Source organism: Hesperophylax consimilis, chromosome 3 (genome assembly GCF_061612785.1).
Source record: "Hesperophylax consimilis isolate HC1 chromosome 3, BYU_Hcon_1.0, whole genome shotgun sequence".
Lineage (NCBI taxonomy): Eukaryota > Metazoa > Arthropoda > Insecta > Trichoptera > Limnephilidae > Hesperophylax > Hesperophylax consimilis.
This window is the reverse complement of record NC_142838.1, coordinates 25,701,277-25,726,379: the sequence shown is the minus strand read 5'-3', so window position 1 is coordinate 25,726,379 and position 25,103 is coordinate 25,701,277. Positions and strand designations below refer to the sequence as shown.

Sequence of the window (25,103 nt, the reverse complement as noted above, 5' to 3'; positions counted from 1 at the left end):
ATAGCCAGTACAAACTAAAAATTTAAAAATAGCCAGTACAAACTTATTTAATATATTGTTGGCCACCGTTCAGAACAATCCGTCCAAAACATTAATGTATTTGTCTTCGGTCCGACTCAATTAATTAGGGCCGAAGCTTTGGCCCGACCCTTGCACACGCAAGCATATAATACGCTCTATATTATATCATATAAAAATAATTATTTTAATAAAATAATATCCAAACTTCCCATTAGTCTTAGTTAGCGGAAGATGGCAATGCAATTACGAATGCTCCATCATAGCAAACCGATAAAAAAAAAAAAACAATTTCCGTTGCAGAGCGTGGAACTAGTTACCTACCGTGCAAGGCAAGTTTAACTGGTTTTTACAAACAGTGTGAGAAGTCAATTAATTCCCTTCAATAGGAAATAGAACTGGATACATCCGTAATTATACATAGAACAGGACACGGTATTGTAACACGAGATCCTGAACGTGACTAATCTTTGTACTACTTAAATCGGTATTACATTATTGCATGACGCTTCTACTAATTTTAATAAAATTCATTGCTCTGACAAGATGGTACACTACATGTGGCACCCACCTTTTTCGACCGGTAAATTATATATTTTTGTATTTACAACTTTGTTCGAACTCATACCCTTAGAATCGGTGAACGACTTTATATACCTAGGATTAGATATCGATTGGATATCTAGTATGAAACAGAAGCGAACAGAATGATTTGCACGACGAAAGATGCCATGAGAAAATTCAAGATATGAAGTGACGGAAGTATAACGAAGACCACCAAAAATGATACACGTCCAGGCGCTGATTTATAACTTATTTTCTAAGACACTATTAATAATATCATAAAAGCTATTATGCGATAATGCTGACTTACGTCTTTATGCCACCGATCTCTGAAATACACGAGTATTATTTGAAATAGTCGAGTACCTAGTTTACTCGATGTTTCAGGAAGCTTTTACAAGAACTTCATGTTTGCGCTGACTCCATGACATGTTTTTGCAGCTTTAGTATTGGAGTAATACGGCGAATTTCGAAAGACCGTTTGTGTTTACATGTTTACTATAATATAATGAGTTAGCTTCCTTCAGCTTAGTTCGTATTTATTTGTAGGAAACATTAATGTAATAATATTGTCCCCTCAATATATTATATGAATTATTTTATAAAATTATTACCCTCAGCCCAGGAAGTCCTAGTGAGATACAAAATTGAATTATACACAATAATACCATTTGAAGAAACAACAATAAAAAATAAGTAAACAAAAATTGAAAATAAATCACTTTGAATACACGTCCATGTAATAAGAATAAATATGTAAAATCTTACTTGTTGAATCTCTGAAAGGGGAAGGAATCTCATAAAATATTTACAAACATCTACCTAATAAGTAGGTACCTGCCTATTTTAAGTAAGTATTTTTTATGGCGTTGAAAATATATGTGTCAACGAGAAGAAAAAATGTGATTTATTTCTACTGCACATTTCGTAATTATTCTCAAGAAGAAAGCTATCAATTTATCAAAAACCCGTTTCGGCAGAAGTCTTCTATAGGGAAAGACACCGATCCACTTAACCTTATAAACTTTAGTGTAGATTCCACATTGTTGGGTTTATTTCTATTCTCAGTTCTACGTTTACTCATAAATAATATAAACATATAGGGAGATATGGCATGGAAGCGTGCCGTCTGTCGCCGAGTCACGACCAAACTGCGAGGACTATTAAAGGGGCGGATTCAATGAAAGTTATTGCATTTTGTGTGAACAAAGGATAAAGTTATTGCATTTTGTGTGAACAAAGGATAAAGTTATTGTATTTTGTGTGAACAAAGGATAAAGTTATTGCATTTTGTGTGAACAAAGGATAAAGTTATTGCATTTTGTGTGAATAAAGGATAAAATTATTGCATTTTGTGTGAACAAAGGATAAAGTTATTGCATTTTGTTTGAACAAAGGATAAAGTTATTGCATTTTGTGTGAACATAGGATAAAGTTATTGCATTTTGTGTAAACATAGGATAAAGTTATTGCTTTTTGTGTGAACATAGGATAAAGTTATTGCATTTTGTGTGAACATAGGATAAAAGCGATGCGCCGCTATACGTGGATGCGATTTGAAAAAGTATGGGAGAACGATGTTGGCAGTTTTATACTAATAATGGTTTATGGCCCATCTCCTCTGTTGCTATTACCTGTCCTTGCTTCCGACCAGCCATGCCTGGTGCTCGTCCTATCGGGAATTGTTATTCACTCCGCACGACGATGCCTATATTAATACCATGGACGTACAATAATTCCTGGGACTTACGACAATTTCCTTCGCCATTGTCATGCGCATCACACGCGCGCACTTCAAAAGTAAAAGTCCTGACTGCCGGTCGGCGCATGCGCGGACACAACAACAAAAAATACTTGACATAATAACTTTGGAATAGTGGAAACAAATAGAAGAAATAGTATTTGATGTGAATATGTTTGATACATTGTATGCCAGTGGCGTGTAGCCAATAAATATTCAAAAGTAATGCATGTCCTGAAAAAAATACTAACTTAAGCCGTAAGACATTGAACCTCTCGGTACATAGGTTTTCAAGTTACATAACTTTTAACTTAATGAGCAACAAGCAGAAAGTCATAGATAATAAAAATTATTAAAAAATGTTAATAATAATTATAGCGATTTAACTTTATTACTTTGATCACCCGAATTACCACACATTTTTGTCTTCTTTATTTTATCAATATTTAAAATCATTAATAAACTTTAGACAGCCCTGACCTGGTGAGTTATCAATGATTAATTATCTCCTTCCAAATGAATACACTACGTGACTTTATGCTCTATTTAATGTAGTTGCTTCTCGCACTAATTTTATATACATTATGTACTAATTTCGTGTTAACATTATTCAAATTACATTGTGTGAGGAATTAAACTTTATTGAAATATTTAATTTTAATAATGCTGCTTCATTTAAAAAACAAATGCACGTGCAGGTATTTAATAATTGTTTCAGTTTGTTATTTTGTTAATTATTGTTATTATAATTATAAGATTATAAGGTATTAGTTATTACGTACTTACAATATATTCTATATAAATTTTTTTATATCTATACATGTATAAGCCCAATGGGCGTATAAAAATATAATATAAAATTTTTCTCTGTGCAGAAACGGGCGATCCGTTTGATAGATTCCCCAATCTTAACAAACGGACTGCAATCTTTAGAGCACAGGCGTCAAGTAGGTATGCTGTCCTTGTTCTATCGGTATTACAATGGAAGATGCTCTGAGGAACTAGCGTCATTGATCCCTTCGGCACCGGTGCGTAGTCGGGATACACGCCAAACGCGCGCCCAACATTTGTACACAGTTGACACTTGTCACATGAGAACGGGTCGCTTCTACGATTCGTTCTTAAGTTCAACAGCTCGGCTGTGGAACGAACTGCCGGCCTCTGTGTTTCCTCCCTCCTACAACATGGGACTCTTCAAGACCCATGTTCACTCCTTCCTCTCCAAAAAAAGACCCTCCACACAGCATCCCCAAAGATGACATAGGCCCCGAGGGAAATTATTTTCTTCAGGGCCTCCTGTGTGGAGTAAATATAAAAAAAAAAAAAAAAAAAAAAAAAAATACATAAAATAAAATAAAATAGATACTGGAAACGAACAGCTTACTATTGATTAAGGCGATGCACTACGTCGTGTAATATTTTGAATTCAGCCGCTATCAATAACAACCCTAACGTAGATGGCGATAAGATTTAAATTGCCGCTTAACACCATCCGCCTGTTTTAATTTATGCAAGAAAAAAACATGGCCAAAAAGTGCCTTTTATTTTATTTTGTGGATGTTCAGGCATAAATATATTTTTTTTCTATTATTTTATAAATAACTTAATTTACCACATTTTACAGTATAATCATACCCGAAAATTGGTTCGTAAGTAGGAGATTTTGAACTTTAAAGCAGTTTTCATAGGCCTTATACATTATTTTTTTCTGGGCTTATAAAAAGGCTTATCTAAAAAATACTCGATTATTTCAAAGGCTAAGATGAATTCTACTCGCAGTATTTAATTAAAGCATCTGAAACATTTCTAGGCGACCAAATTTTCAAACCAAACCCAAATCATTTTGCATTACTACGTATGGCATCGCCTTAAAGAACAAGCACGTCACTTCTTTCAGCTTAACAGTTTGGTAGCTTTAAAAGCAGTTTCAAACTGCTTAAACTTGACGAATTTTAAAATAAAATAAATAATGTCTATAACATGATAAAACTAGTGTGGATTGGTTATTAAAACCGTTATTGCGGACAAAGACCTGTGAAAAAGTAGAATGTACACAGAAACTGAATCGCGTTTATTGAATAGTAGGTACATAGTTTTTTTTTAAATATATCAATGTCCAACGAAGCTTAATTTATTAACAGTAGGTAAGTCTTGTCTAAATAATGCTATCAGACACAAGCCATGTCCAGCGTCCAATGTCCAAATTGTCCGAAGAGCTTATTATATGCAAATAGCGCCATCAACTACATGACAAAATGTCTCCGTGTGCAGTGCCGGATTAACCATAAGACGGCGTAGGCAAGTGCTTAAGGGCCCGCTCCTTTTAGGGTACCCACGGGAAACAAATAAATATATGCAATTTTATTTTAAAGTCTAAAAACTAACTAAAACTAACCATCACGCTGTTTCCTCGGATTGGTACGCATAGAGGAAAGACCGCCACACAAATATATGATTATGTTATTGCAATAAACGCCCGGGTTGCCGACAATTAAAAATGAAATGAAATATGTCTTGGCAGTTTAGATACACGTTACTTTCCTTTTTTTAAAGCATTACCGTCTATACATACTTTTCTAATATTCTGACTTTTGACTTTTGACATACTCAAATATTTGATTCATTTAATTCAATTTGTTTTTTATTTCTTTTGAATGCATATAACAGGAAGCAATTGAGAAGGGTGGGCGTTATATGGGCGGCATTCGCAAGGCATATTTCAGCACTGCACTGACTTACTTATAATATGTAAGCAAGAGTATTGTGAATTCACTTATTTTTAGTTAAAAGACATGTCCAGTTGGAATTGTCGTTGTGTGCGGAGGTAGAACGTTCACATTGCGACTTGCATTAAATTTGTGTTCAATATCCCATAAAGTGTCTTTAGTATGACATTTGTAGCGAACATTCTTCGTACGGAGTGTCGGGATTTATTTGCATAAACTGCGTTTTACACGATTTAAACATGGGTTTCGAAATAAAATTGCCACTTTACAGGGTTTTAACTTCTTTTTAATTTGACTCAACCAGATGTTATCAGTGGGTGGGTAAAATAGTATATTCTTGGTTTTCATTACATTGCTCGTAACAATTTGCGTTAATTGTAGAAACTTATTTTTTATTGTTTTTACTACGAGTAAGAAGTGGCACAATCGGTTTAACTAAATAATTGACTCGGACCATGTCAATAGTCTGAATAAGATAAGGATTTGTAGAATACGATGTGTGAATGTGAATGAAGTAAGGAGTTTGTGCAACGACCGAGTTGTTTGGGGTCTGACCTCTGTTCCTATCTGTAATGTTTGGGGGTCTGACCCATGTGCCTTTCTGTGAAGTTTGGGGTCTGACCTCTGTGCCTATCTGTGATGTTTGGGGGTCTGACCTCTGTGCCTATCTGTGATGATAAATGGTTGGTTTTACTATTTATTTGACTGCCTACGTGGTCGAGTAGTTAAGATCCTCTCGTATCACTTGTATCAAGAGGTCGCGTTTTCCGTTTCCTGCTGAGCACAAAATAACTTTATTTAATTAGTATATTATACTGATCTACAAAATTTATTTTTACTCAGGTCCTAAATCATTTTGAATAATATTATGTAATATAATGTAATTGCGACACGTTCCAGAATGGAAAATACTCTCAATATCGCCTTGGTAAAAGATCGTCATTCAGAATCGAAACATTGCTTAAGCTTTAGCCATGTTTGTTTCCTGCACTAAACATTCAGGTACTAACCCAAATGAAAATATGATTTTTTGAAGGGTGGTTCGAAAGGCGTGTGTTTTTCGTGGATGCCATCAATTAATATTTCAGCAAAGCAAAATTAAAAAATTCCCAAACAAGTGCTGATACCAACCTTTGAAAAAATATATACTCGTTTTAAATACTACCGGAATGGAATGAGGATTTTAAAATATTTTTTGGTAAGAGGAAGGAGAAAGATAAGGAATGGCGAGATCAGATTGATGTATCATCGGTCCGGGGGCGTCAATGACCTCCGCGGTGATTTCCCATAGAGCACAAGGATGGTCGCTCGCGGGGATAGCGCTCATTGCCCAGACAAACCGCCGACAGGTACGCTGCAACCTCTCTTTCCTTCTCATAAACAACGCGTCTACGAGAAAAATAGATTACAATGGAGCTCTCTATTATTATGCTATCAGAAATATCAGTTTCAAATTCTCCTTCTTTCCAATAACCAACGTATGTATCAGAAAGAGAGGTTACAACGGAGCTCTCTTTTGTTTAGCTATTTGACAGCTGAGGTTCAATTTCTACCCCTCTCTCATAAATAACATATGTGCGAGAAAGAGAGGTTAGAACGGAGCTCTCGGCGCAGGACCATGGATATTAATTCCTCACTCATCCTGCGACCCACGACCGGCGAATCAGATTTATTATAACCGTCTGCGCAAGCGCCGGGACGGGAATACTAATAATATTATTATTGTCTTTTGAAGCGACGAATAATTGCGCCCGCCAACATTTAGATTGAACCCTGATAGAGATTTTCTGGTGATACGTGATAATTAGCGTGTACACTTTTAAAATAGCGAAAAATGCACCCGGCGCTGCCCGGGCTTTATTCCGCTTTAAGGGGTGGGAAAAGTGGATAGCTTTTTTTTCGAATTTTCATCTAAACAGACATTTTGATGGTCAATTCTGAAATTATATCAATCTCGGAATAAAGCTGTAGATTTGTATAAAAATCAAATCTTCTCCGGGAAGTAGAAAGGGCACGCCGATCAATGTACACCGTAGTTTTCCTCTAATTTTGAACGTTAAATTTGCAAAATTTCATCTAGTATGAGGGTAGTTTTTTTGAAATAACGTGTAAACAGTAACCTTCCTGTTATTTTGAAGGTCAACTGTGCAAAATTTCATCATCCTCGGAATAAAACTGTTGATTTGCACACAAATCAAATCAACGTCTCTCGCCACACTTCCCTATATATCTATCATGCTAGGTATAGAGAGTATAAGTGAATAAAGGGAAAATTTAAACGTTTCAATCTATGTGACAAAATCAAATCAAAAACAAAATGGATTAAAAATGAAAAAAATCTCAAAAATACATTTCAATTAAAAATAAGCAATGTTACTCAATAACCCAATAGAAAAGTGTAAATGTAGGGTTTATACATTTGAAATCGCTCTCCTGAAAAGTTGTTGATTTTTAACATGTATTCTTTATACTTAGCATGATAGATATATTGGAAGAAGATAAGCAAAGTTGCATTGTGCTTGTTGCCAAGAAATATACAAATAATTTTATAGAAGGGTTGTAATGTAGATTGAAAATCGGTCCAAATAACTTTAATTCACCTTTGTAAGATTTAAATCACTTCAATTAAATACAATCCAGCAAAAACATAAATTAGTTTAGGTACCTACATAAACGACTAACCTTAACTTAATATTTAAAAAAGGCTAAAGTGCTTAATTTAGTTTAAAAAAACGTTGTCATATCCGATTACAAACTGTCATGATTTATTTTGTAAATATTAAGCAGGTGTAATTTAAAATGTGCGGTGGACCGGATGCTGTGTTGTGTGTAATGTTTACATATCGTTCAGGTTCGTTACCTTCTTAATAGATTCAAAGCATTTCTCCCAGAGCCCAGCTGCTAGGTTTGGTAAAAGTCTCTGGTTTCAATATACCTACATATTTGGATATTAAAGTTTTTGTGACATCTCCGTATAAGTTATGAGGATCTTTTCATCTTATGGTAATATGTTAGGAATTTTTATTAAATAATCTTACAGCTATTTTTCGAATATTGGATATTATAATGTATACCCTATTTATATTTCGGATGTAGTTAGCCGTGCATATAATACAATAATACCTCTATATCTCACACAGTATAGATATTTCCCATGTTTATCAGAACTTATCACTTATCATTGATTTGTAAAACCATAGGAATGAATTTTAGCTTAGTCAACGTAAAAATGTTAAATTCTGTGAAGATGAGATAATTTGAGTAACTATCAAATGGCAAATAAAGGGTACAGCAAAACAGTCTATTTTTATTTTAATGAAATGGCGCAACTCACAGAAATGGGGTTTATTTTATTATATTCTTTACATCATGCCGTTTTATGCATCCAGTCCTGAAGATGACATCAGAAAGATGATGACCCCCATTGATGAAGGCGATTTCTCAAGTTCTCAATCGCATTTTGGCGCGATCTCATCTCGATGGGTATAGCGGCGGTTTCCTCCCGAATTCGATCCTTGAGTTCTTTTTTTTTAATTTTTTTTATTTTTATGTGACACCTCACAAGAGTGTCCCTGCCTGTGCAGTGTACAGACAGGGGAACTATGTCACCACCCGGTTGGGCGGCGTTGTGAGGCGGAATAAGGTAGGGGCTGTAGGAAGGGATTTGTTAATGCGGGCCTTGAAGAGGCTCGGATTATAGGAGGGAGGAAAAACAGATGCCGGTAGCTCGTTCCACATACGAGCCGACTTACACAAAAACGAGTCGTAAAAACGGCCCGTTCTCATGAAGCCAACGTCAACCGTGAACGGGTGTTCAGTTCGTGTCCGTCGAGTTTTGCGCACGTGCACCGGTGCATCAGGAATCAATGCTGCTAGCTCCTTGGAGCACGCTCCATTGAAATACCTTTAGAACAGACACAGCATGCCTACATTGCGTCTATGCAGTAGAGAAGGCAATCGGTCTGTTAACAACGGATTGTCAATCAGACGGATCGCTCTCCTTTGCACAGATTCAAGTATTTTGGGGCACCAGCCCAAAGGTGGCTCCCAAATTCAATAGTTGGGCGGACTTGAGACTTGTACAGGGTCAGCAGCTGGTCACTGTTGAAGAATCTCCTAGCCCTGTACAAGACGCCCAACTTTTTGGAGGCCTGATTTACTCGGGATTCTATGGACCCCCGATACTTGAGCTGGTCTGATATAGTAACTCCAAGCATTTCAATGGAGTCTTTATTGGGGAGTGTGCTCCCATCAAATTGCAAGTTATTCCAAGGTGTGAGGCCGATGTTTAAGAACATTTTCTTTTAGGTAGCCCCACAGGAAGAAGTCGCAAATGCTCAAATCAGGCGTGCGCGCAGGCCACCCCATGTCACCCCCCAGAGAGACGATTCGCGCAGGAAATATCTTTCGCAGTTTCGTCATTGAAATTCTAGCTGTATGGGCCGTAGCACCGTCCTGTTGTTGTCCAAATCTGTTTCCTCCGTTAGTTCTTCCAATTGTCAGAATGTTTAAAAAAAATTGTTTCAAAAAATTTTTCCAGCTTGAAAACAACGTTGAGCGTTGATAGTCACGGTTCGTCCATTCTCCTAAAAAAATAAGGCCCAATCACCCCTAATATTGAAATCGCACACCACACGGTCACTTTTGGGAAGTGAAGAGGTCTCTCGTGAAGTTGCCTTTTGTTATTTTCAGACCAGTACCGAACTTTTTTTTATTCACCGCTTCACAGAGATGGAAGTTAATGGACCTCATTACGAGAACGAAAAGGATGGCCATTTTCAAAAAACGTGCTGATGGCGAAGCCCCGGTATAAACCATGGTAACGACTGAAAATAGCACGACCCTCCCGACACGATGAGACCCCTTCCAGGTTCCTACCACCACCACACGGATTCCGGCCCTTCAAAACTGCACTATCAGTTTTGCTGCACCCTGTACCTACCAAAATATGGTTCCATGATAAATCAACACAATGAAAATTCAACACACTTTTAAAAAGTGATATAAAGTCATTAGAAGCGATGAATTTTTTTTTGTTAAATCTCACCTAACCTAACCTACCTAACCCAGTTAATAAAGTTTTTGTTTTATCACTTTCCATGACTTTATATAACTTTTTAAAGATGTGATGAATTATCATTTTGATGATTTATCCGGTCACCCAAAAAAATAGTTGAAAATTATTTACGCAACTTTCATGAAATCTTGGAACGTCTTTTGAATAGTTTGATTCCTTACTTGGCAGGTATTGCGTGAACATGATACCTTCGAAATTATTATTATTTAATTATGCCGATAACAACATACAATTTAAAAGAGACGGAACAGAGAAACACGTTTGAAACTGACGCAAATTGGCTTTAGTCAATAAGTTAATACTAGATATCGTTTTTGATACTGGTTGCAATCGATTTGATGCAGAAGTGATGAAGTAATCGTTTTTTTACCATGTAAACTTTAAAAAAACTCAAAGCTCGTACCTATAGATAAATGAACGCTTGCCGTATAATATAATAGTAACAAGTTATATTACACGTCATTAAATATTCAACAAATTGATAACTTGATCTTCATTTTAGAAGAGACAAGATCGACTGAGGAATGATTTCATTTAACATAATATTATGGTGACCGGATAAATCATCAAAATGATAATTCATCACATCTTTAAAAATTTATATAAAGTCATGGAAAGTGATGAAACAAAAACTTTATTAACTTTGTTAAGTAGGTTAGGTTAGGTTTAATTTTTTTCATCGTTTCTAATTACTTTATATCACTTTTTAAAGGTGTGTTGCATTGTCGATGTGTTGATTTATCATGGAACCAATATACGTAATGTGTTTTATACCTGGACAATCTTATTTTATCCATTTTGATGTGAAACGTGTTTTGGCGTGTCTAGAGGGGTAAAACTTACTCTTGCGTAGCATACGTGGCGAGACGGGACGACGCTCTTGCACGGAAAGACGTTTTATTCGGCTCTTTTCTCCCCAAAACTCTGTGCGGGGAAGACCGATTTTTGTGTGGCCTGACGCAACAACACTATTACCATAATTACGGAAGTTTCAAATGATGATACAACTTAACAGAATTGTATAAATGTATCTATTTTTTAAGTTTGTAATTATTTTCTTTGTGTATATTTTATTAATAATTTAAAAAAATATTGTTAATAATATAAATATTTGTTTACTTCCATTTCACTTCTGACAGGCGTCTCGTGACGGCTATTAATGTTTTCATACGATTTTGAATTTTAGCAAATCTGTTAGTTCACATAAGTGAACTTTAACGTATTTTAACATGAATTATCAGGCACAACTAAAGTTATCACACATTTTTAGACTAAACTAAACAAAACAACAACAAAAACCCATGTTCGCTCTTAAAAAGTAACAGATTTCATAACAGAGTTTTTTAAAGGGAAAAATGTCAATGGATAAAATAAATTATTGTACAATATGTAAATATTTATAAGTTGGGTATGGATTTATTTTCTCAACCATTTCATGTGTCACTGCGTCATTCTGTCACTTTCGTATAACCTGTGTTTTATTTCTTCTTTGTAAAAGCTTATCAAGTTTTATGTGTTATATAATTACATAAGCGTATAAACCCCAGAGCCCATCATCATTCATAGTGATGGTAGTGTTTATAAAACCTTAAACATTTAACACTAAATAATAATAATTATATTTCTAGTCACACGATAAATATTAAACTGTGCTACAAACTTTAAAATGTATTTTTTAAGTTCTTATAAAACTCTATAAAGTCTCCGGAAACTTTCGACGTAGACGAATTCTTTAAAAATATGACGACCTTTATAGTTGACCCTAAATAAAAAGCTGACTTATCTTCGTTAATTTCTCCATAAAAACGGTAATAAACTGTCACCTGTTGTGGATTTTTCAATTTTAAATGCGTTTCAAAATCTTATTGAAGTCGTTTTAATAACTTTTTTATGGGTTGTAAAAAGGTTTATATCCTTAGGTGTTACCTCTTCTTAAGTCTTCTAGATTCTAGAACAACCCCATAATATATGCTCTGTAGTTGCTTTGAGTCAGGAAAGCAGACATGGCAGTAAAAGATAATACTACTTTTCTCGAAGCTTTTGCATTATTAGATGCTTGCAAGGGAAGTTAAAAGCTTAGTAATTAAACGCTTTAAAAACAGCACTTAAAACATACAGTTTATGACCTATTTGCTTAGATTCATATCCTTGTTTTAATGCTTCATGCGTTATCTTTAAGTACAGGTGTGAAAAATAAAGCTTTTAGTGAAAATATTACTTTGTTCCAATCTCTTTACCTCTGCGATGTCTGCCTTATACTCGGCGAAGTTTTCATTAATGCTTTTGAGCAAAGTTTTTGCGTGAAAAAATTGTTAAAGTTTGGACTGTGAGATCGGAATAAATTAAAAGAATCGTCCCTTTGAACGATGTTCTAGACGTTATTTAAAGATTAATTTGTTTTAAAGTTCTCTGAGGCCTTTTACGGAGCATTACAGTTTTAAAAACATTGTTTTTTTAAGCAAACCTTTAATTATTCGAATAAATTTATCATAAAAATAATTTCTTATCACAATAATTGACACGTCTACTTGTACCTTCAAATTTAACAATAATTTTTTATTTGTTGATATGAGGAAATTCTGCTTAGCAATCTACCATGTTTCACCAAATGCCTTTATCAGTAGGAACTGGATCGTTTAATAAAATCCACTTGGCTTATCATTTAGTGTTTGACGATGCTCTTGGTTTTATAGCAGGGTCCCCATGTATCTGAACTTTCTTGTCAGCCAGGTGGGACATGTTAGCACCTTGGATTAATCGGTGTTTTTTCCTCCTAGAAACGTATTTTTCAATGTTCTATTTTGTTCCAGGATACAAAAGCTCGTGCGATGGCGGTGTCTGTGTAGGTGACCTGTGGTCGTGCCCGTGGCGTGCCAGTGCTAATAGAGCACGCCATGCAGTGGGTGTGCGGGGCGGGCCGCGTGCTCGCGTGCCGTATAGTGCTGCTTGACGAGAGGGAGCAATTGCACGAAATTCAGGTATGTCACCAATAAAATTATTCTGACCTATATATTACCTATATTTTTAGATTCAATATTACTTGCGTGCCCAACTGATGTGTGTGAATATGCTCTAAAATGGGTTCATAATACTACAACATCAAAACTCAAGTTTGTTTTTTCAAGGATGGGGGTATTTAAAAAAAATATATCTCTTTGTAGACTCAGCTTATCAAAAAATTATTCCATTCAGTGACTTAAAATTGGTTTCATCATTGTTTTTCGTCAGCGAAGCATGCTACTGTCAGTATAATCATTGTAACTCTCATTAGAGAAGGGTTGGTTTATAACTACAGACGACGTTTGCTTTGTGTACAGTAATGATGATAATTATAAATTTATCTTGCCAATCAAACATTAAAAAAAATATATTTGTTTACGGATCTTTTTAATTCGGAAAGGACATTACTTTTTCCTCGCGTATAACTTCTTGCTAGTCAACTTTCCGAATTCCCAAATAAAATCATTTGTTTCTGTTTATGATAATTGCTTCTAGTCAGTATTCCAAAAATAAATTATTGTAATTACTTTTTCTGTCTTTAACATTCTGCCATGATGCTAGCTGTATTGCAACTTCCAAAGTTAATGGGCGGATTTATGATTACCTGACTTGTAACGTCTCGAATATACTTGTAATGTCTCGGATTATTTCAATTGTATTGAAAGCCACTGTCTAGATCTAGCCAAAGCTGAAAAACTGTCAAATTTTCGTAAGTCGTTTTCAGTGCTTTATCAATAGTATGAATTTCTGGAGAACAATACTTACGGTTATTTTTTACAGCTCATTTATCGTATAACGCTTCAAAAGCGCTACTGAGCTAGAAAATATTAATAAGCATAGGTACATACATGTTCTTCAATTATCAATTAACGTAGAAAATAAACTTAGGATTTCAAACGGACCACATTTTCGATTAAACGATGATTCTCCAAACTACGGGCCGCGGGCCAACACCGACCTCCGAGCACCACCAATCCAGCCCGCCATAGTTTATTTTTACAGTGACATACATAGGTAATTTACATAGTGAAATTAAACTTTATAATTATAGTTATGATTACCGGGATTAGTTTTTTTAAATTTTCATTTTTAAATTCATTTTATGGTTTTAATCCAGGGTGTATATTACGTGATATACATCGAAGAGAGAAATAAAAACAGTGACAAATAAAAAAAAAAATAATAAACGCAAGGGGTATGTAATGATAGCATTAAAAAAGCAATATGTTAATACGTTACATTAAATTTGAATTAAATGGTCAATCAGGGAGGTGGCCGCATCGTTAGCATCCATCGCTTATTTAGTGGAGAGATACGCCACTCACGAAGATGACGTTTGTTGATTTGTGTCCTGTCACAGAAGCTGGCTAATCAGTGGAAAGTAAGGCGGGGAAAGAGTGCACTCTCCTTATGTAGCTGTAACCTTTCCACTGAGTTTTAGACCGGATTTGCGTCCTTGTAGATTATCTTCTTCTAATTTTAACAAATTAGACTCGGTGATTTTTTTAAATGATGCAGGCAGGTGCAGGTACCTACAAGTTTCTACCATGATCTATTTAGTATACATATAATATCTAAAAATAAAACTAAGCCAAGGCATGGTGAAAACCTTGCCATAGACCTTCAAACATTCGTTCAAACATAACCTCACGACACCCTTCCCATTTGAACTTGTACTAAAAGTTCTGAACACTGTACAAATTCCCACTATAACCATATCAGTATAATATTAACACTTATGTTAAGATTCGTAGAGCTAACCCGCACCACGCCACACATTACAATTAAATTCCATTGTGTCTAACGCCCTACATATTATGTAAATGTCGTGTAGGATCATTTAATTTACAACATGATCCACGGACAAATTGACGCTAAGATGAGGGTAATGAAATGATATCCTATTCAAAGCATTTCGTCTTATTGTCTCTTATGCTTAAGTATTGCGCACTTAATTCCCTAAACATTACCAAGAAGTTTCAGTGTTTGTATGCCTGTTCACATACAAACAATAATATTCGCGAACAGGGCAGGTTTTGTGCTAATGGATGAAAATACCCACTTGAACGTATGTAGGTACTATTTTGGTAGGTTTGAATAATACTTATCGTTGTGTAGGTTAGCTTAATTTGTTTTAAAATCATCACTTTTGTTTTAAAATGGGTAACCCTGGGCAGGATTATCTTGAATGTTGAAATGCTTGGATTATGTGGTGGAAAGTGGAGGATTAATTCTTGAAATACGATTTTGGTTATTTTTGGTGTGGATTGAAACAGATTTTTTCTTTCATATTTATCTAAATATGAAAGAATAAAGACTTTAATATGCGTGTATATTTTTAACACAGTTTATTCTTCTTCGCCACACTCTAGTTGTTTCTGTGTATTGGATTATGACCTCCGTCCTGTTTTTTCAATACGCCTTAATTTATTACTACTTTGTCGTATGAAAACCTAATAAGGTTAAGCCTATTAAATTCGAAAGTGTAGTCTTTTGGGCGAGAATGTAAATGGTTTTTTGTGAATACCGCACAGGAGTCTCAACTGCTCCCAATCTTCTGGAGCTAGTGAGACCATGCATCCCCAATTGGAGTATGTTAGGGTGAAGGTGTGGGGAGAGTGAAGAATATTGGGAAGAAGATGGTGGGGAAGTTCTCGGCTATTCAGATCTGGACACCAAACACGACTAAGCCATATCAAGCAACGTTTCAATTCTGAATTATGGTATTACACCAGGCTGAAACTGAGAGTATCTTCCTCTCTGGAACGTGCCGCAAATATACCTTATAGTATTTAAATGATTAAATTTTGAAATGATACAAATCAGTCAAATAAAATTTATAGATTTGAACCCGCTAGTCGACAGCCTTATCCCTCAACCACGGAGGCCGCCAACAAGTTGATGTACTGTCGTTGTAGAATAATTGGATATGAAATTAATTTACTTTTGCTTTTCTCACTGCAGCCAGCATTCTCCAATACGTGTGAAAGCATACTAACAGATTGTATGCTTTCAATCGAGTGTTATCATATTAAGAGACGATATTCCAATAATTTATCTACATGTATTTATGTGGATCATAATATTTTGTTGTTGTTCCTAAATACATCATGTATAGCAAGTAAGTGTGTTCAATAGAACCTACAAACGTGGGATTTATTTACCTGCACTTAATATTTTTATTGTTTTAAAACCTTTACATTATCTCCGGGTTCTACGCTATTTGTTGGAACGTTGAGGCTTTTATTTTTAACATTTCTTAAAATCTTCTTTACTTATCGTTCTATGAGCTAGGGGCTATAACTATCATCGGCTTCTTAACTGCTTTTATTGTTAGAAACTCCTCTTCTGCCTGCTACACCCCTGGCTCGTACAAAAGGTGGCGCATTCAACCCCATTTCAAGGAAAGCAATAATACAATGCTACCTCCACCTACTATCAGTATATTTGCATTTTTATTTTGTGTTTTCCTTATTTTTTCTGTAAAATCCGCTACTTTTATGCGCCCTCACACCTAATTACCCCCAAGCTCTGCCCACGTGGCACCCGAGTTCACCCCCGCTTTTTTATGTGTATAAACTCAACATTATAATTTTTATAAACAGTCTATAAATTTGATGTGTAAAATTATGGAGTAAGATGAAAACAAAAACGCAAAGGTAAAATTTATTTTCTTTTCCGTTATTTTCAGGTGAAAATTTGGTTGTTTTTAAAGTAAAAAATTAACATGTTGCTTACATAAATTTAAGTGCGTTCAATGCCAACCAACAGGTAACTGATTCTTATCAATGACTTATCTCAGTCTTTTCTCTACCTATATTATAATACATTAATTATTATCATGGAATTACGCTTATTACGTCATTTACTAATGTATACTACTCTAAATCAAACTATTCTCTTATCCCTATGTCTCGCTAATGATTTTCGCCTTCAAACTTCTGTATTCCCTCGTATTATCCATCTGTCAGAACAACTACTAGTATGTACTTTGTTTTTGTTAAAACAGTTTAAAATGGAATACATCAACCCATTGAGGTAAGCTAACAAGAAAGTTTTTACCCCAATTTATTCCGATCCCTCACGGGTCGGTAAGAAATCAGGTACAGTAAGAAAGCAAAGGAGGTACGGTTGCCAATAGAATACTTAAATACTAAAAATGCACAACAGTATAATTTATACAAATATGAGTAGTGAGATACCTACCTACAATTATTACGAAATGTAAGTTGAGCTCGAATACAAGTTTTTCATGGCGTTCTGATTATCTCGACATATTAAGCCAATTGATTTTGATTGCAGTATCACGATTGATATAGGATGATCAGATTAGGATCGATTTTGATGTGGGTTTTCCAATAGTTTAACCTTTATAGTCAAATAATGATAGAGAGCTTACGCAAGAACCAAGCGTTTTGAATCACGCTCCGTCATATTTTACTTACATTGAGTTATCAGGTTTTGTAGACAAGATCTTTTGATCATCTTTCAATTATCAAATCGTAAGTTTGTTTACATAATCCATTAAGGCTATGTAATTACGGAGCAGTTTTAATAACAGCTGAACATTTTAACCTAACTGTTACTATTAATAAACTAGATGAACTGTTTTGTAATGCTTCCTAATCAATTTAATGATATAAAATTATGAATTAAGATGTATACCTACGCTACGTGAGTGGATTTTTTGGTTCAGTTAGTATATAGTGTAAGTTTATGGTTTTTTTTTTTGTTCTCTTCATAAAATATATTTGAATACAATTTTTTACATGCTTTTCGACTACCACACTAGACTAATAAACTATTTCAAATTATAACAGTATGCAAAATAAATATATATATATATATTTTTTCCTTATTATTCTACTACTCCATAAGGTGATCTCCAGGAGCTCGTGTTTATGGGAGGAGTAAGTGTATAAAAAAAGAAAATAATTATTAAAAGGTGATGTGTAAACAATATTCAAAGTCTTTTAAATAACTGCAAACGTAATTCAACATACAAATTAACATAATTCAATATGCACAATTTGAAAGGATTAGTATTATAAAAATAGCCAATTTTTTTGTAAATGCTAGATAGTATAGATTAAGTATACGTATATTAAGAGTACAATATATCATTTACCAATTTCAGGGAGTTAATTTCCTTTTTAAATTGTTAATATTTTAAAGTTTCGATTACCTTTATTTTGTTTTTGGACATTAATATATTGTACCATTTCACAGCTAAATACAAGTAGTAGTAGTTCTTAGCATTAAGATGGCTGTTAGGTCCTTTGTTTTGAATCAATTGCTTATGCTATCTAAGGGGTGAATTTAATTGATGATATATTCTTTAAAAAAATAATTTTAATATTCTTTATAAGTTTGTTTGCAAAAACTTGCCAAAGGGAATTTTCGAGTTTTTTGTAAATTTTTTAAAGTAGATACCTATTGATTCTTATGAGTTGAATAAAACTTAACACAAAAACGAAAATATTTTAAACTGTATTTTAAATATTAGTGTCGAATCAGAATCGATGTTGTCACGTTTCCAGGCTTAACATCGTAATAAAATCACAGTAGTCTATTGTTTCGGTGGTCCGCGGACCCCTTCGGAGGAAATATTCAAATTCTCTTCATTGTGTTCCCAACACAATTGAATCATCAGATTTAGAAGCACAGCCGACGGAACCTATTATAAATTCTGAAAAATAACAGATTCGTCCAAAGAATGACGAGATTATGTATAATAATTGTACTTTTGTTACTTAATAAGAGTTTTCATCGTTTTATCACAGACGCCACTTAAAAAGAAATACATTTGACAATATCATCTTTTTCTATTAAATAATCACAACTCCGGTTCAATGACCTCTACAACTGGGATTTCTTTGATTTTAAAAATTGGAACCAATTGCCGGAACGATTCAAACAAGTGATAATTAGGTACAAAAAAATGTATATCTTAATAATTCCATATTTAAAATGTGTATTTATTTTGTTTAAATTTTTGGAAGATGTCGTAATTTTTCAAGATTAGTAACGGTGTAAATTTATGATCGTCTTTTGAAAGGCAATGATCCTTAACCAAATATTATTTTTAATTAATATTTTCAGCTTAACAAATCCAACAATTATAATGTTCCGTGATTTTTTATGTACCTTAGTTACTTTGTCTTCTATTTCAAATATTTATTATTCTTTTTAACAACCAGCAAAAATGCCTGATCTCAAACTAACTTGGTTACTGAAATAATCAAGCCTAAGGCTTTAGACAAACTTCTTAATTATTTCAAATAACACACTTTGTTTACACCACTATTTAATTATAATTATTAACATGTTTCAAACCAATAGTTTCTTCATCGGAATACAAACAAAGTACATATATCAAAAATTAATAGGCAAGTTAAATGATAGTGAACTTTTGTATGTTTGAATTTGTCTAAAATGACTAGCGCACACTCTTATACATCTCTAGATAACGTTATTTCTTATATTTTCAAATGATAATACATATTGATTCATATTTACAATCGATATATCATAGTTATGATGAAAATCTTCATAGTTCATTATCTTAATTTTACGTTTTATGACTCACTCCAGCGAACGAGTAGTTGAGGGTGTACAATATATCACGTCCATCGATATATAATAAAAATAGATTAGCTCTCTTATACATAATTCCAATCTACAAATAACACCAACTGCAAACTCGCCATTGCTAATGCAATTTACCTACAATATAAAATAGAGCTCAAAGTTATCACTCAATCCCACGTTGTAATTTGTAAATTTTATCGGCCAATAGCAGGCCTGAAAGGAATCGCGTCACAAGATATAGAGATGAACTGAACATCCCAACTTGATGTAAACTTGTTGTTTAAGCTTCTGAAAACGTACGCGAAACCAGCAAAGGTCGTTCATTTTTGTGCAAAATTGTTGTCATAATTTGTTGCGTGACATAGTTGTTTTGGTAGAAAGAATTTTAAGATTTTTATCAATTGTTACTTTTTTAATCGATACGCCGCTGGTTAAATTGTTAATGTTAGTTGAAGTCCGCGTGAGCCCCTACCAAAATCTTCGTAACTCTCATGGGACGAACTTGCTGTAAGACGAATTTGCTAACAAAAGGTGAAAAGCGTTGCTTCTTCCGATCTTTCGACTCCGAAGATAGTGCACTTTCTTTTTGATAAATATTTTCTTGAACCAATATTTTTGGTTTTTTATGTTAATTTTAAGGTTCAAACGCCCTGTCTAGATAGTACTTGGTTGATAATCACGCTCAATCTGGATATTAAGTTAATTGGAAAACAGTATTTTTGATTATGTAAGTATACATATTTTTGCAGTTTGTCCTTATCAAAAGTACAGCAGCTAATATTTGATAAATACAACCGCAAATGCAGAAACGAAAAATCAAGTGTTACCTAATCTCAACCTCCAAGATTCCAGTAGTTGTAACTAATTATAAAGGACACACGAAGTTTCAGGTTTTACGAATTATTTTATGAGTCTGCAGATAGATTATCGATTTTTTTTCTATCACTTTCAATTGCGGAGTGAGACATCGAGCGTTTCATCGTAAAATAGTTTTATGTTCGATTGGAAAAGTTGTTCACAGATATGGCCCTGAAATTGCTATAAAATCGTCTGCGTATGTCAAACAAAAAGTTGCAAAGCCTCGCAGGTTTAAATTTAACATTCAGAAACGTCATCCATCATTCAATCTCGGATCTGAGAAACATTATTTGAATTATTGGTGTTCATTATAACGTTTTTAAAGTTTTTAAAAGTTTTTTCTAAAGTTTTCAGGCACATGTAAACTATTGCATTCCAAGAGGAATGGGCTATCAATAGCTTTATGCACTGTATTAAGATAATAATTATTATTATACGTTAAATCCTGAGATTTTGAAAAAAGGGTTATTTTAGTTTATTTTGCACCCTTTCCCCGGAACAACAATGACAAAGTTCAGTCATGGAATGAGAGACAAAAAATCAGGAATCTTTTGGGGGGGAGGATTAATATAATAATATGTACATTTCGGCTAATATTGTTTTGTTCCAGTCTTTGAGAAATATTTAAAAAGAGTAAATGTCATGGGTTGAAGGAATCGTTTTAATTTATGATGTTACCTAATTGGAATCTATGGTTTTTGATGTTACCTAATCGGAATCTATGGATTTTGATGTTATCTAATCGGAATCTATGGATTTTGATATTACCTAATCGGAATCTATGGATTTTAAGAGAAGTTGTGCCTTCTTCCGCGGGGAAAAAAAGTCAATAATAAAACACTAAAATCGTCCTAATTATAAATGTGTACCCCCCGTGTGTGGAGTTTGGAGTATCTAGTATCTCAACGATACGAGAAAACTATTGAAGATATACTAACCCAAATGATTACAGCGAAACCCTTAATACTTTTATAAAAATTTGACAATTTTGATGTAAGATTTTGAAGGGAACTACAAATTTATTACTTTCCTTCTATGAAACAGCTTTTAATAACATTGGAAGCACAGCACTATGACAAGAACAGCTTGCAAATCGCCAAACCACTTTGACTTTTAAAAACGACGATACCAAAGCACGAATGAAAATATTGAATTTTTTGTTCATTGTCACAGGATGTTTTTAATCAATCAAACCGGTCACGATTTTAATTATCAAACTGTACACAAAAGATATTCCATACAATAACAATGTTTATTTTTCTCAGAACACTTTACAGTAATGCAACAGGGATACGAGTAAAAAAAATAGCAGGTGTTTTGTCTGTCTATTTTTCTATCATATTAACTGATTCTGATTATGTTTGAAGACGTAATTGTTATATTCATCACAGCAATCCAATCAGTCATCTTTTGTCTGAAAACTAATTCTGTTCTTCTGTTTTGGATTGTAACACTCCCTGACTGCACCGTTTTCAATATTTTTGCATAATTTTATTTGCGAACTTGAGCCATGATTTATGATTTTACGGGCTTTTGCGGCCGTGGGTTGGCGACTGAAAAGATAAATAAATGCATCCCCATTTTGCTTTGTTCTTATTTTGGAATTAATGCTGTTAATTAACGCAGCGGTATATTTGATCGATGGTTCTGACTTTAAAATGACAAGATTTATGAAGCTGTTAAACGCCTTTGGTTTTGTAATTAGAGATACAATGAACAATGCAAAACAATACAAAAACCTTGACAAAGGGGTAGGATTCCTTGATTTCCACCAGATCGCGGGTTCAAATCCCGTTGCATTTTTTTTTGGCTTTTCTCACACTTTTTTCATGCATGAACAGGTCAGGAATAGTCACACTGAGTACGAATGGTAGGGAATTCGAAAGGTTTCTTCCATTCAAAAAGACAAGACACTATTTTTTTCTTCTTCCTAATTTCTTAAACTTTCATAATATTATATTAGAAACGATCATTCACAGACGAAACGAGGCTCTAAAAGCTTTCGCAGTGTTTTGTAACCTTGACTTGACTTTTCAAGCATCCTTATCTTCTTGCTAGATGCTAGGTGATGCCAGAGTTCCTACCTAACCTCCGAGATGTTTGAATACCACATTAAACAAAAACATTCAGCCAACATATTCAAACCACCAAGAATACGACAAAATGCATTTTTGTCGCATCCTTGAAACTTCCCACTCTCATCGTCAAATTAACTTTGATTTCCGTCGTTTCCTTTGTACATTTCCATGTAATGAAATGCCTAACCTCGGAGTAACCCCTCCACCACCTCGTTATTAGCGCCCCCCGATTATATCTGGACTCGACTGTTATATCTCACATAGTCATCAATCTTGCTATAACTATAAAGAATACCCATCCGCGTAGGTCCTGACTGTATTCATAGGGAGTAATAGTAATATCATTCCACGTCCCCATCCTACAAAGACAACAATCCGACACTTCACAAATAAAGTAACATCATATTTTGGTTGATGCTTCAAATGGGTACTGCTTTTTGGTAAAGTGGAGCGTTTTGCCTTGGCCCTTTGCAAGCTTTGATGTTGGTTTAAGGATGGCTTTATGCCGGCTCTCTTATGCCCCGATAGGTCCGCTAATCGGGGCAGCCTGGAAGACCAACTTGCGACTGTACCAGCCCAGTACCAAGTACAAGTACAATATACCAAGTACAAGCATCTACATAATTTTATGTATCTCCTTCTCGTTGCTAGGTGCACCTCGCGTTTTAATTCATTTAATGAGTTTTTATTGCATCAAGGATAAAATATGTGCATAATATATTCCATGATGTTTTACATAAACATTATTTAAATTTATATTTCGTTCTTTAGAACATAAAATTAACTTTCATCTCTCTACGATATACGTGATCTTTTTTTTCAAGTATCCGAGTTTATTTGCACCAATGCTCAGTACTCCTACAGGATCATAATAATTGTGATCCTGTAATTATCAATTATTTGATCTTTAGTTGCTATTTACCACTGGCGGTAAATTGGTGGATTATTCCTTTTTTTTTTATACTGAATGGTATTTTTTTTTATTCCCAAAATTTTTACGTCTGCGGGAAGTAGGAGTTAGCTAAATAGCCGTCGTTTAATATTGCGTATACACTTGCGAGCCGAAACGCGAGCCGAAGCACGAATCATTGTAAAGAAACGAACCAACCTCAAGCGGCGGTTCGCGCCATTTGCGGTTGGTTCGTTCCTCTCCAATGATTTGTTGTTCGGCTCGCAAATGCATACGCAGCATTACATGTCGTCGGAACCTCTAATTTATTGCATTTTGTTCTTGCCCCTTTCCGATCTAATGAATTAAGTTAGGTTAGTTTAAAAAAGTTGGGCTATTTTTTTATATTAACTAGGTATGTTTTACGTCTGCCTATCGTTTCAGAGTAGAATAATATATATATATATACTCCCAGTGACGCCCTGGGAAGAAACAAATAATTCAAGATTCGATATCTTGCTCGGAATGGCTTTAGTGACTGGATCTAATAGCCAAGTACCTGCATACAAATATTCATCTTCCTCTTCGTCTTCCCAACTGTTGTCGTGATCTTAAATTTTGTAGTAACTGGCAAAATCCATTAAAAGATCAACCATTTGTCAGAAAACAAAATATTCAATCATCACTTTGTGTTAACTACGTGCAAACAAATATTTGGCAACAAGTTAAGCTAACTGTATACATTCATTCATTTTTTCGAAATCTAGTACTGAGAAATGTCGAAATATTTCATCGTTCATACGCAAACCTGAACCTACAAACTGTAAAATCATTTTCGTGTCTCAAAAAAGACTTAGCAAGGAAGTAAGAAATACTTCACAATTATGCGTTGAGCAAGCAGCGAAACCTACGCGTGGCCAACAAACTTCACTTGCAAAATATCTGATTATACAAAAGTGCAATCTTAAATTTCGCTCACGTTGCGTAATATACGAGGAATTTCAATGTAGTTACTAGACCTGACAAGTTGGTATTCTATATGGACTCCCCGTACACTGTGGACATTTTTAAAGGTAAGATAGTGTCTCCTAGGATAAGTAATAAAGTTTGCTCTCAAAGTTTACGTAATTTAATTCACCCCGACTTGAGATGATATCAACTAGGAGACACCGCTCTAATTATAATTATATTCTTGAAATAAGTGGAGTCTCGGTGGTCATATAGAAGCTTGTATAGCGAAATTGCATTGCGATTCATTTAATTTATTTCAAAAGAAAATTGCTCGAAAGCTAAGTAACTAAGCTAAGTTACTAAGTAATATTATCGTTAATGGTTATTCAATACCTTGACTTGTTTAGTGTGTACACTGAAAACTTACTGATATGAAATACTGTTAATTTATTACAAATTTGGCCAAATTAGTAGTTTTCCTGTTCCTGACTGGAGGCCAAAACGAATGATATGACAAATTTTATAACAAATTAACAGTAAAGAACGAACTTGTGGTGAGGAAATCGGCTGTTTCGGCGTTGCAAGCCATTTTCTATCTGTGATCAGTAGG

General features: G+C 34.4%; 1 protein-coding gene across 4 annotated transcripts in view; it reads left to right on the top strand.

Annotated features, from left to right (window-relative positions):
• Nucleotides 1-25,103, top strand: part of LOC149425165 (uncharacterized) — a 753,180-nt gene that overhangs the window by 335,995 nt on the left and 392,082 nt on the right. For 3 of the 4 annotated variants that reach the window (XM_089649680.1, XM_089649672.1, XM_089649663.1), the window contains exon 2: nucleotides 12,937-13,104. In XM_089649680.1, the coding sequence (XP_089505806.1) occupies nucleotides 13,021-13,104 (84 nt within the window). In that variant the 5' untranslated portion in view covers nucleotides 12,937-13,020. Of the gene's footprint in view, nucleotides 1-12,936; nucleotides 13,105-25,103 lie in introns of those variants that run through there. The other variant, XM_089649643.1, reaches the window with a different exon arrangement.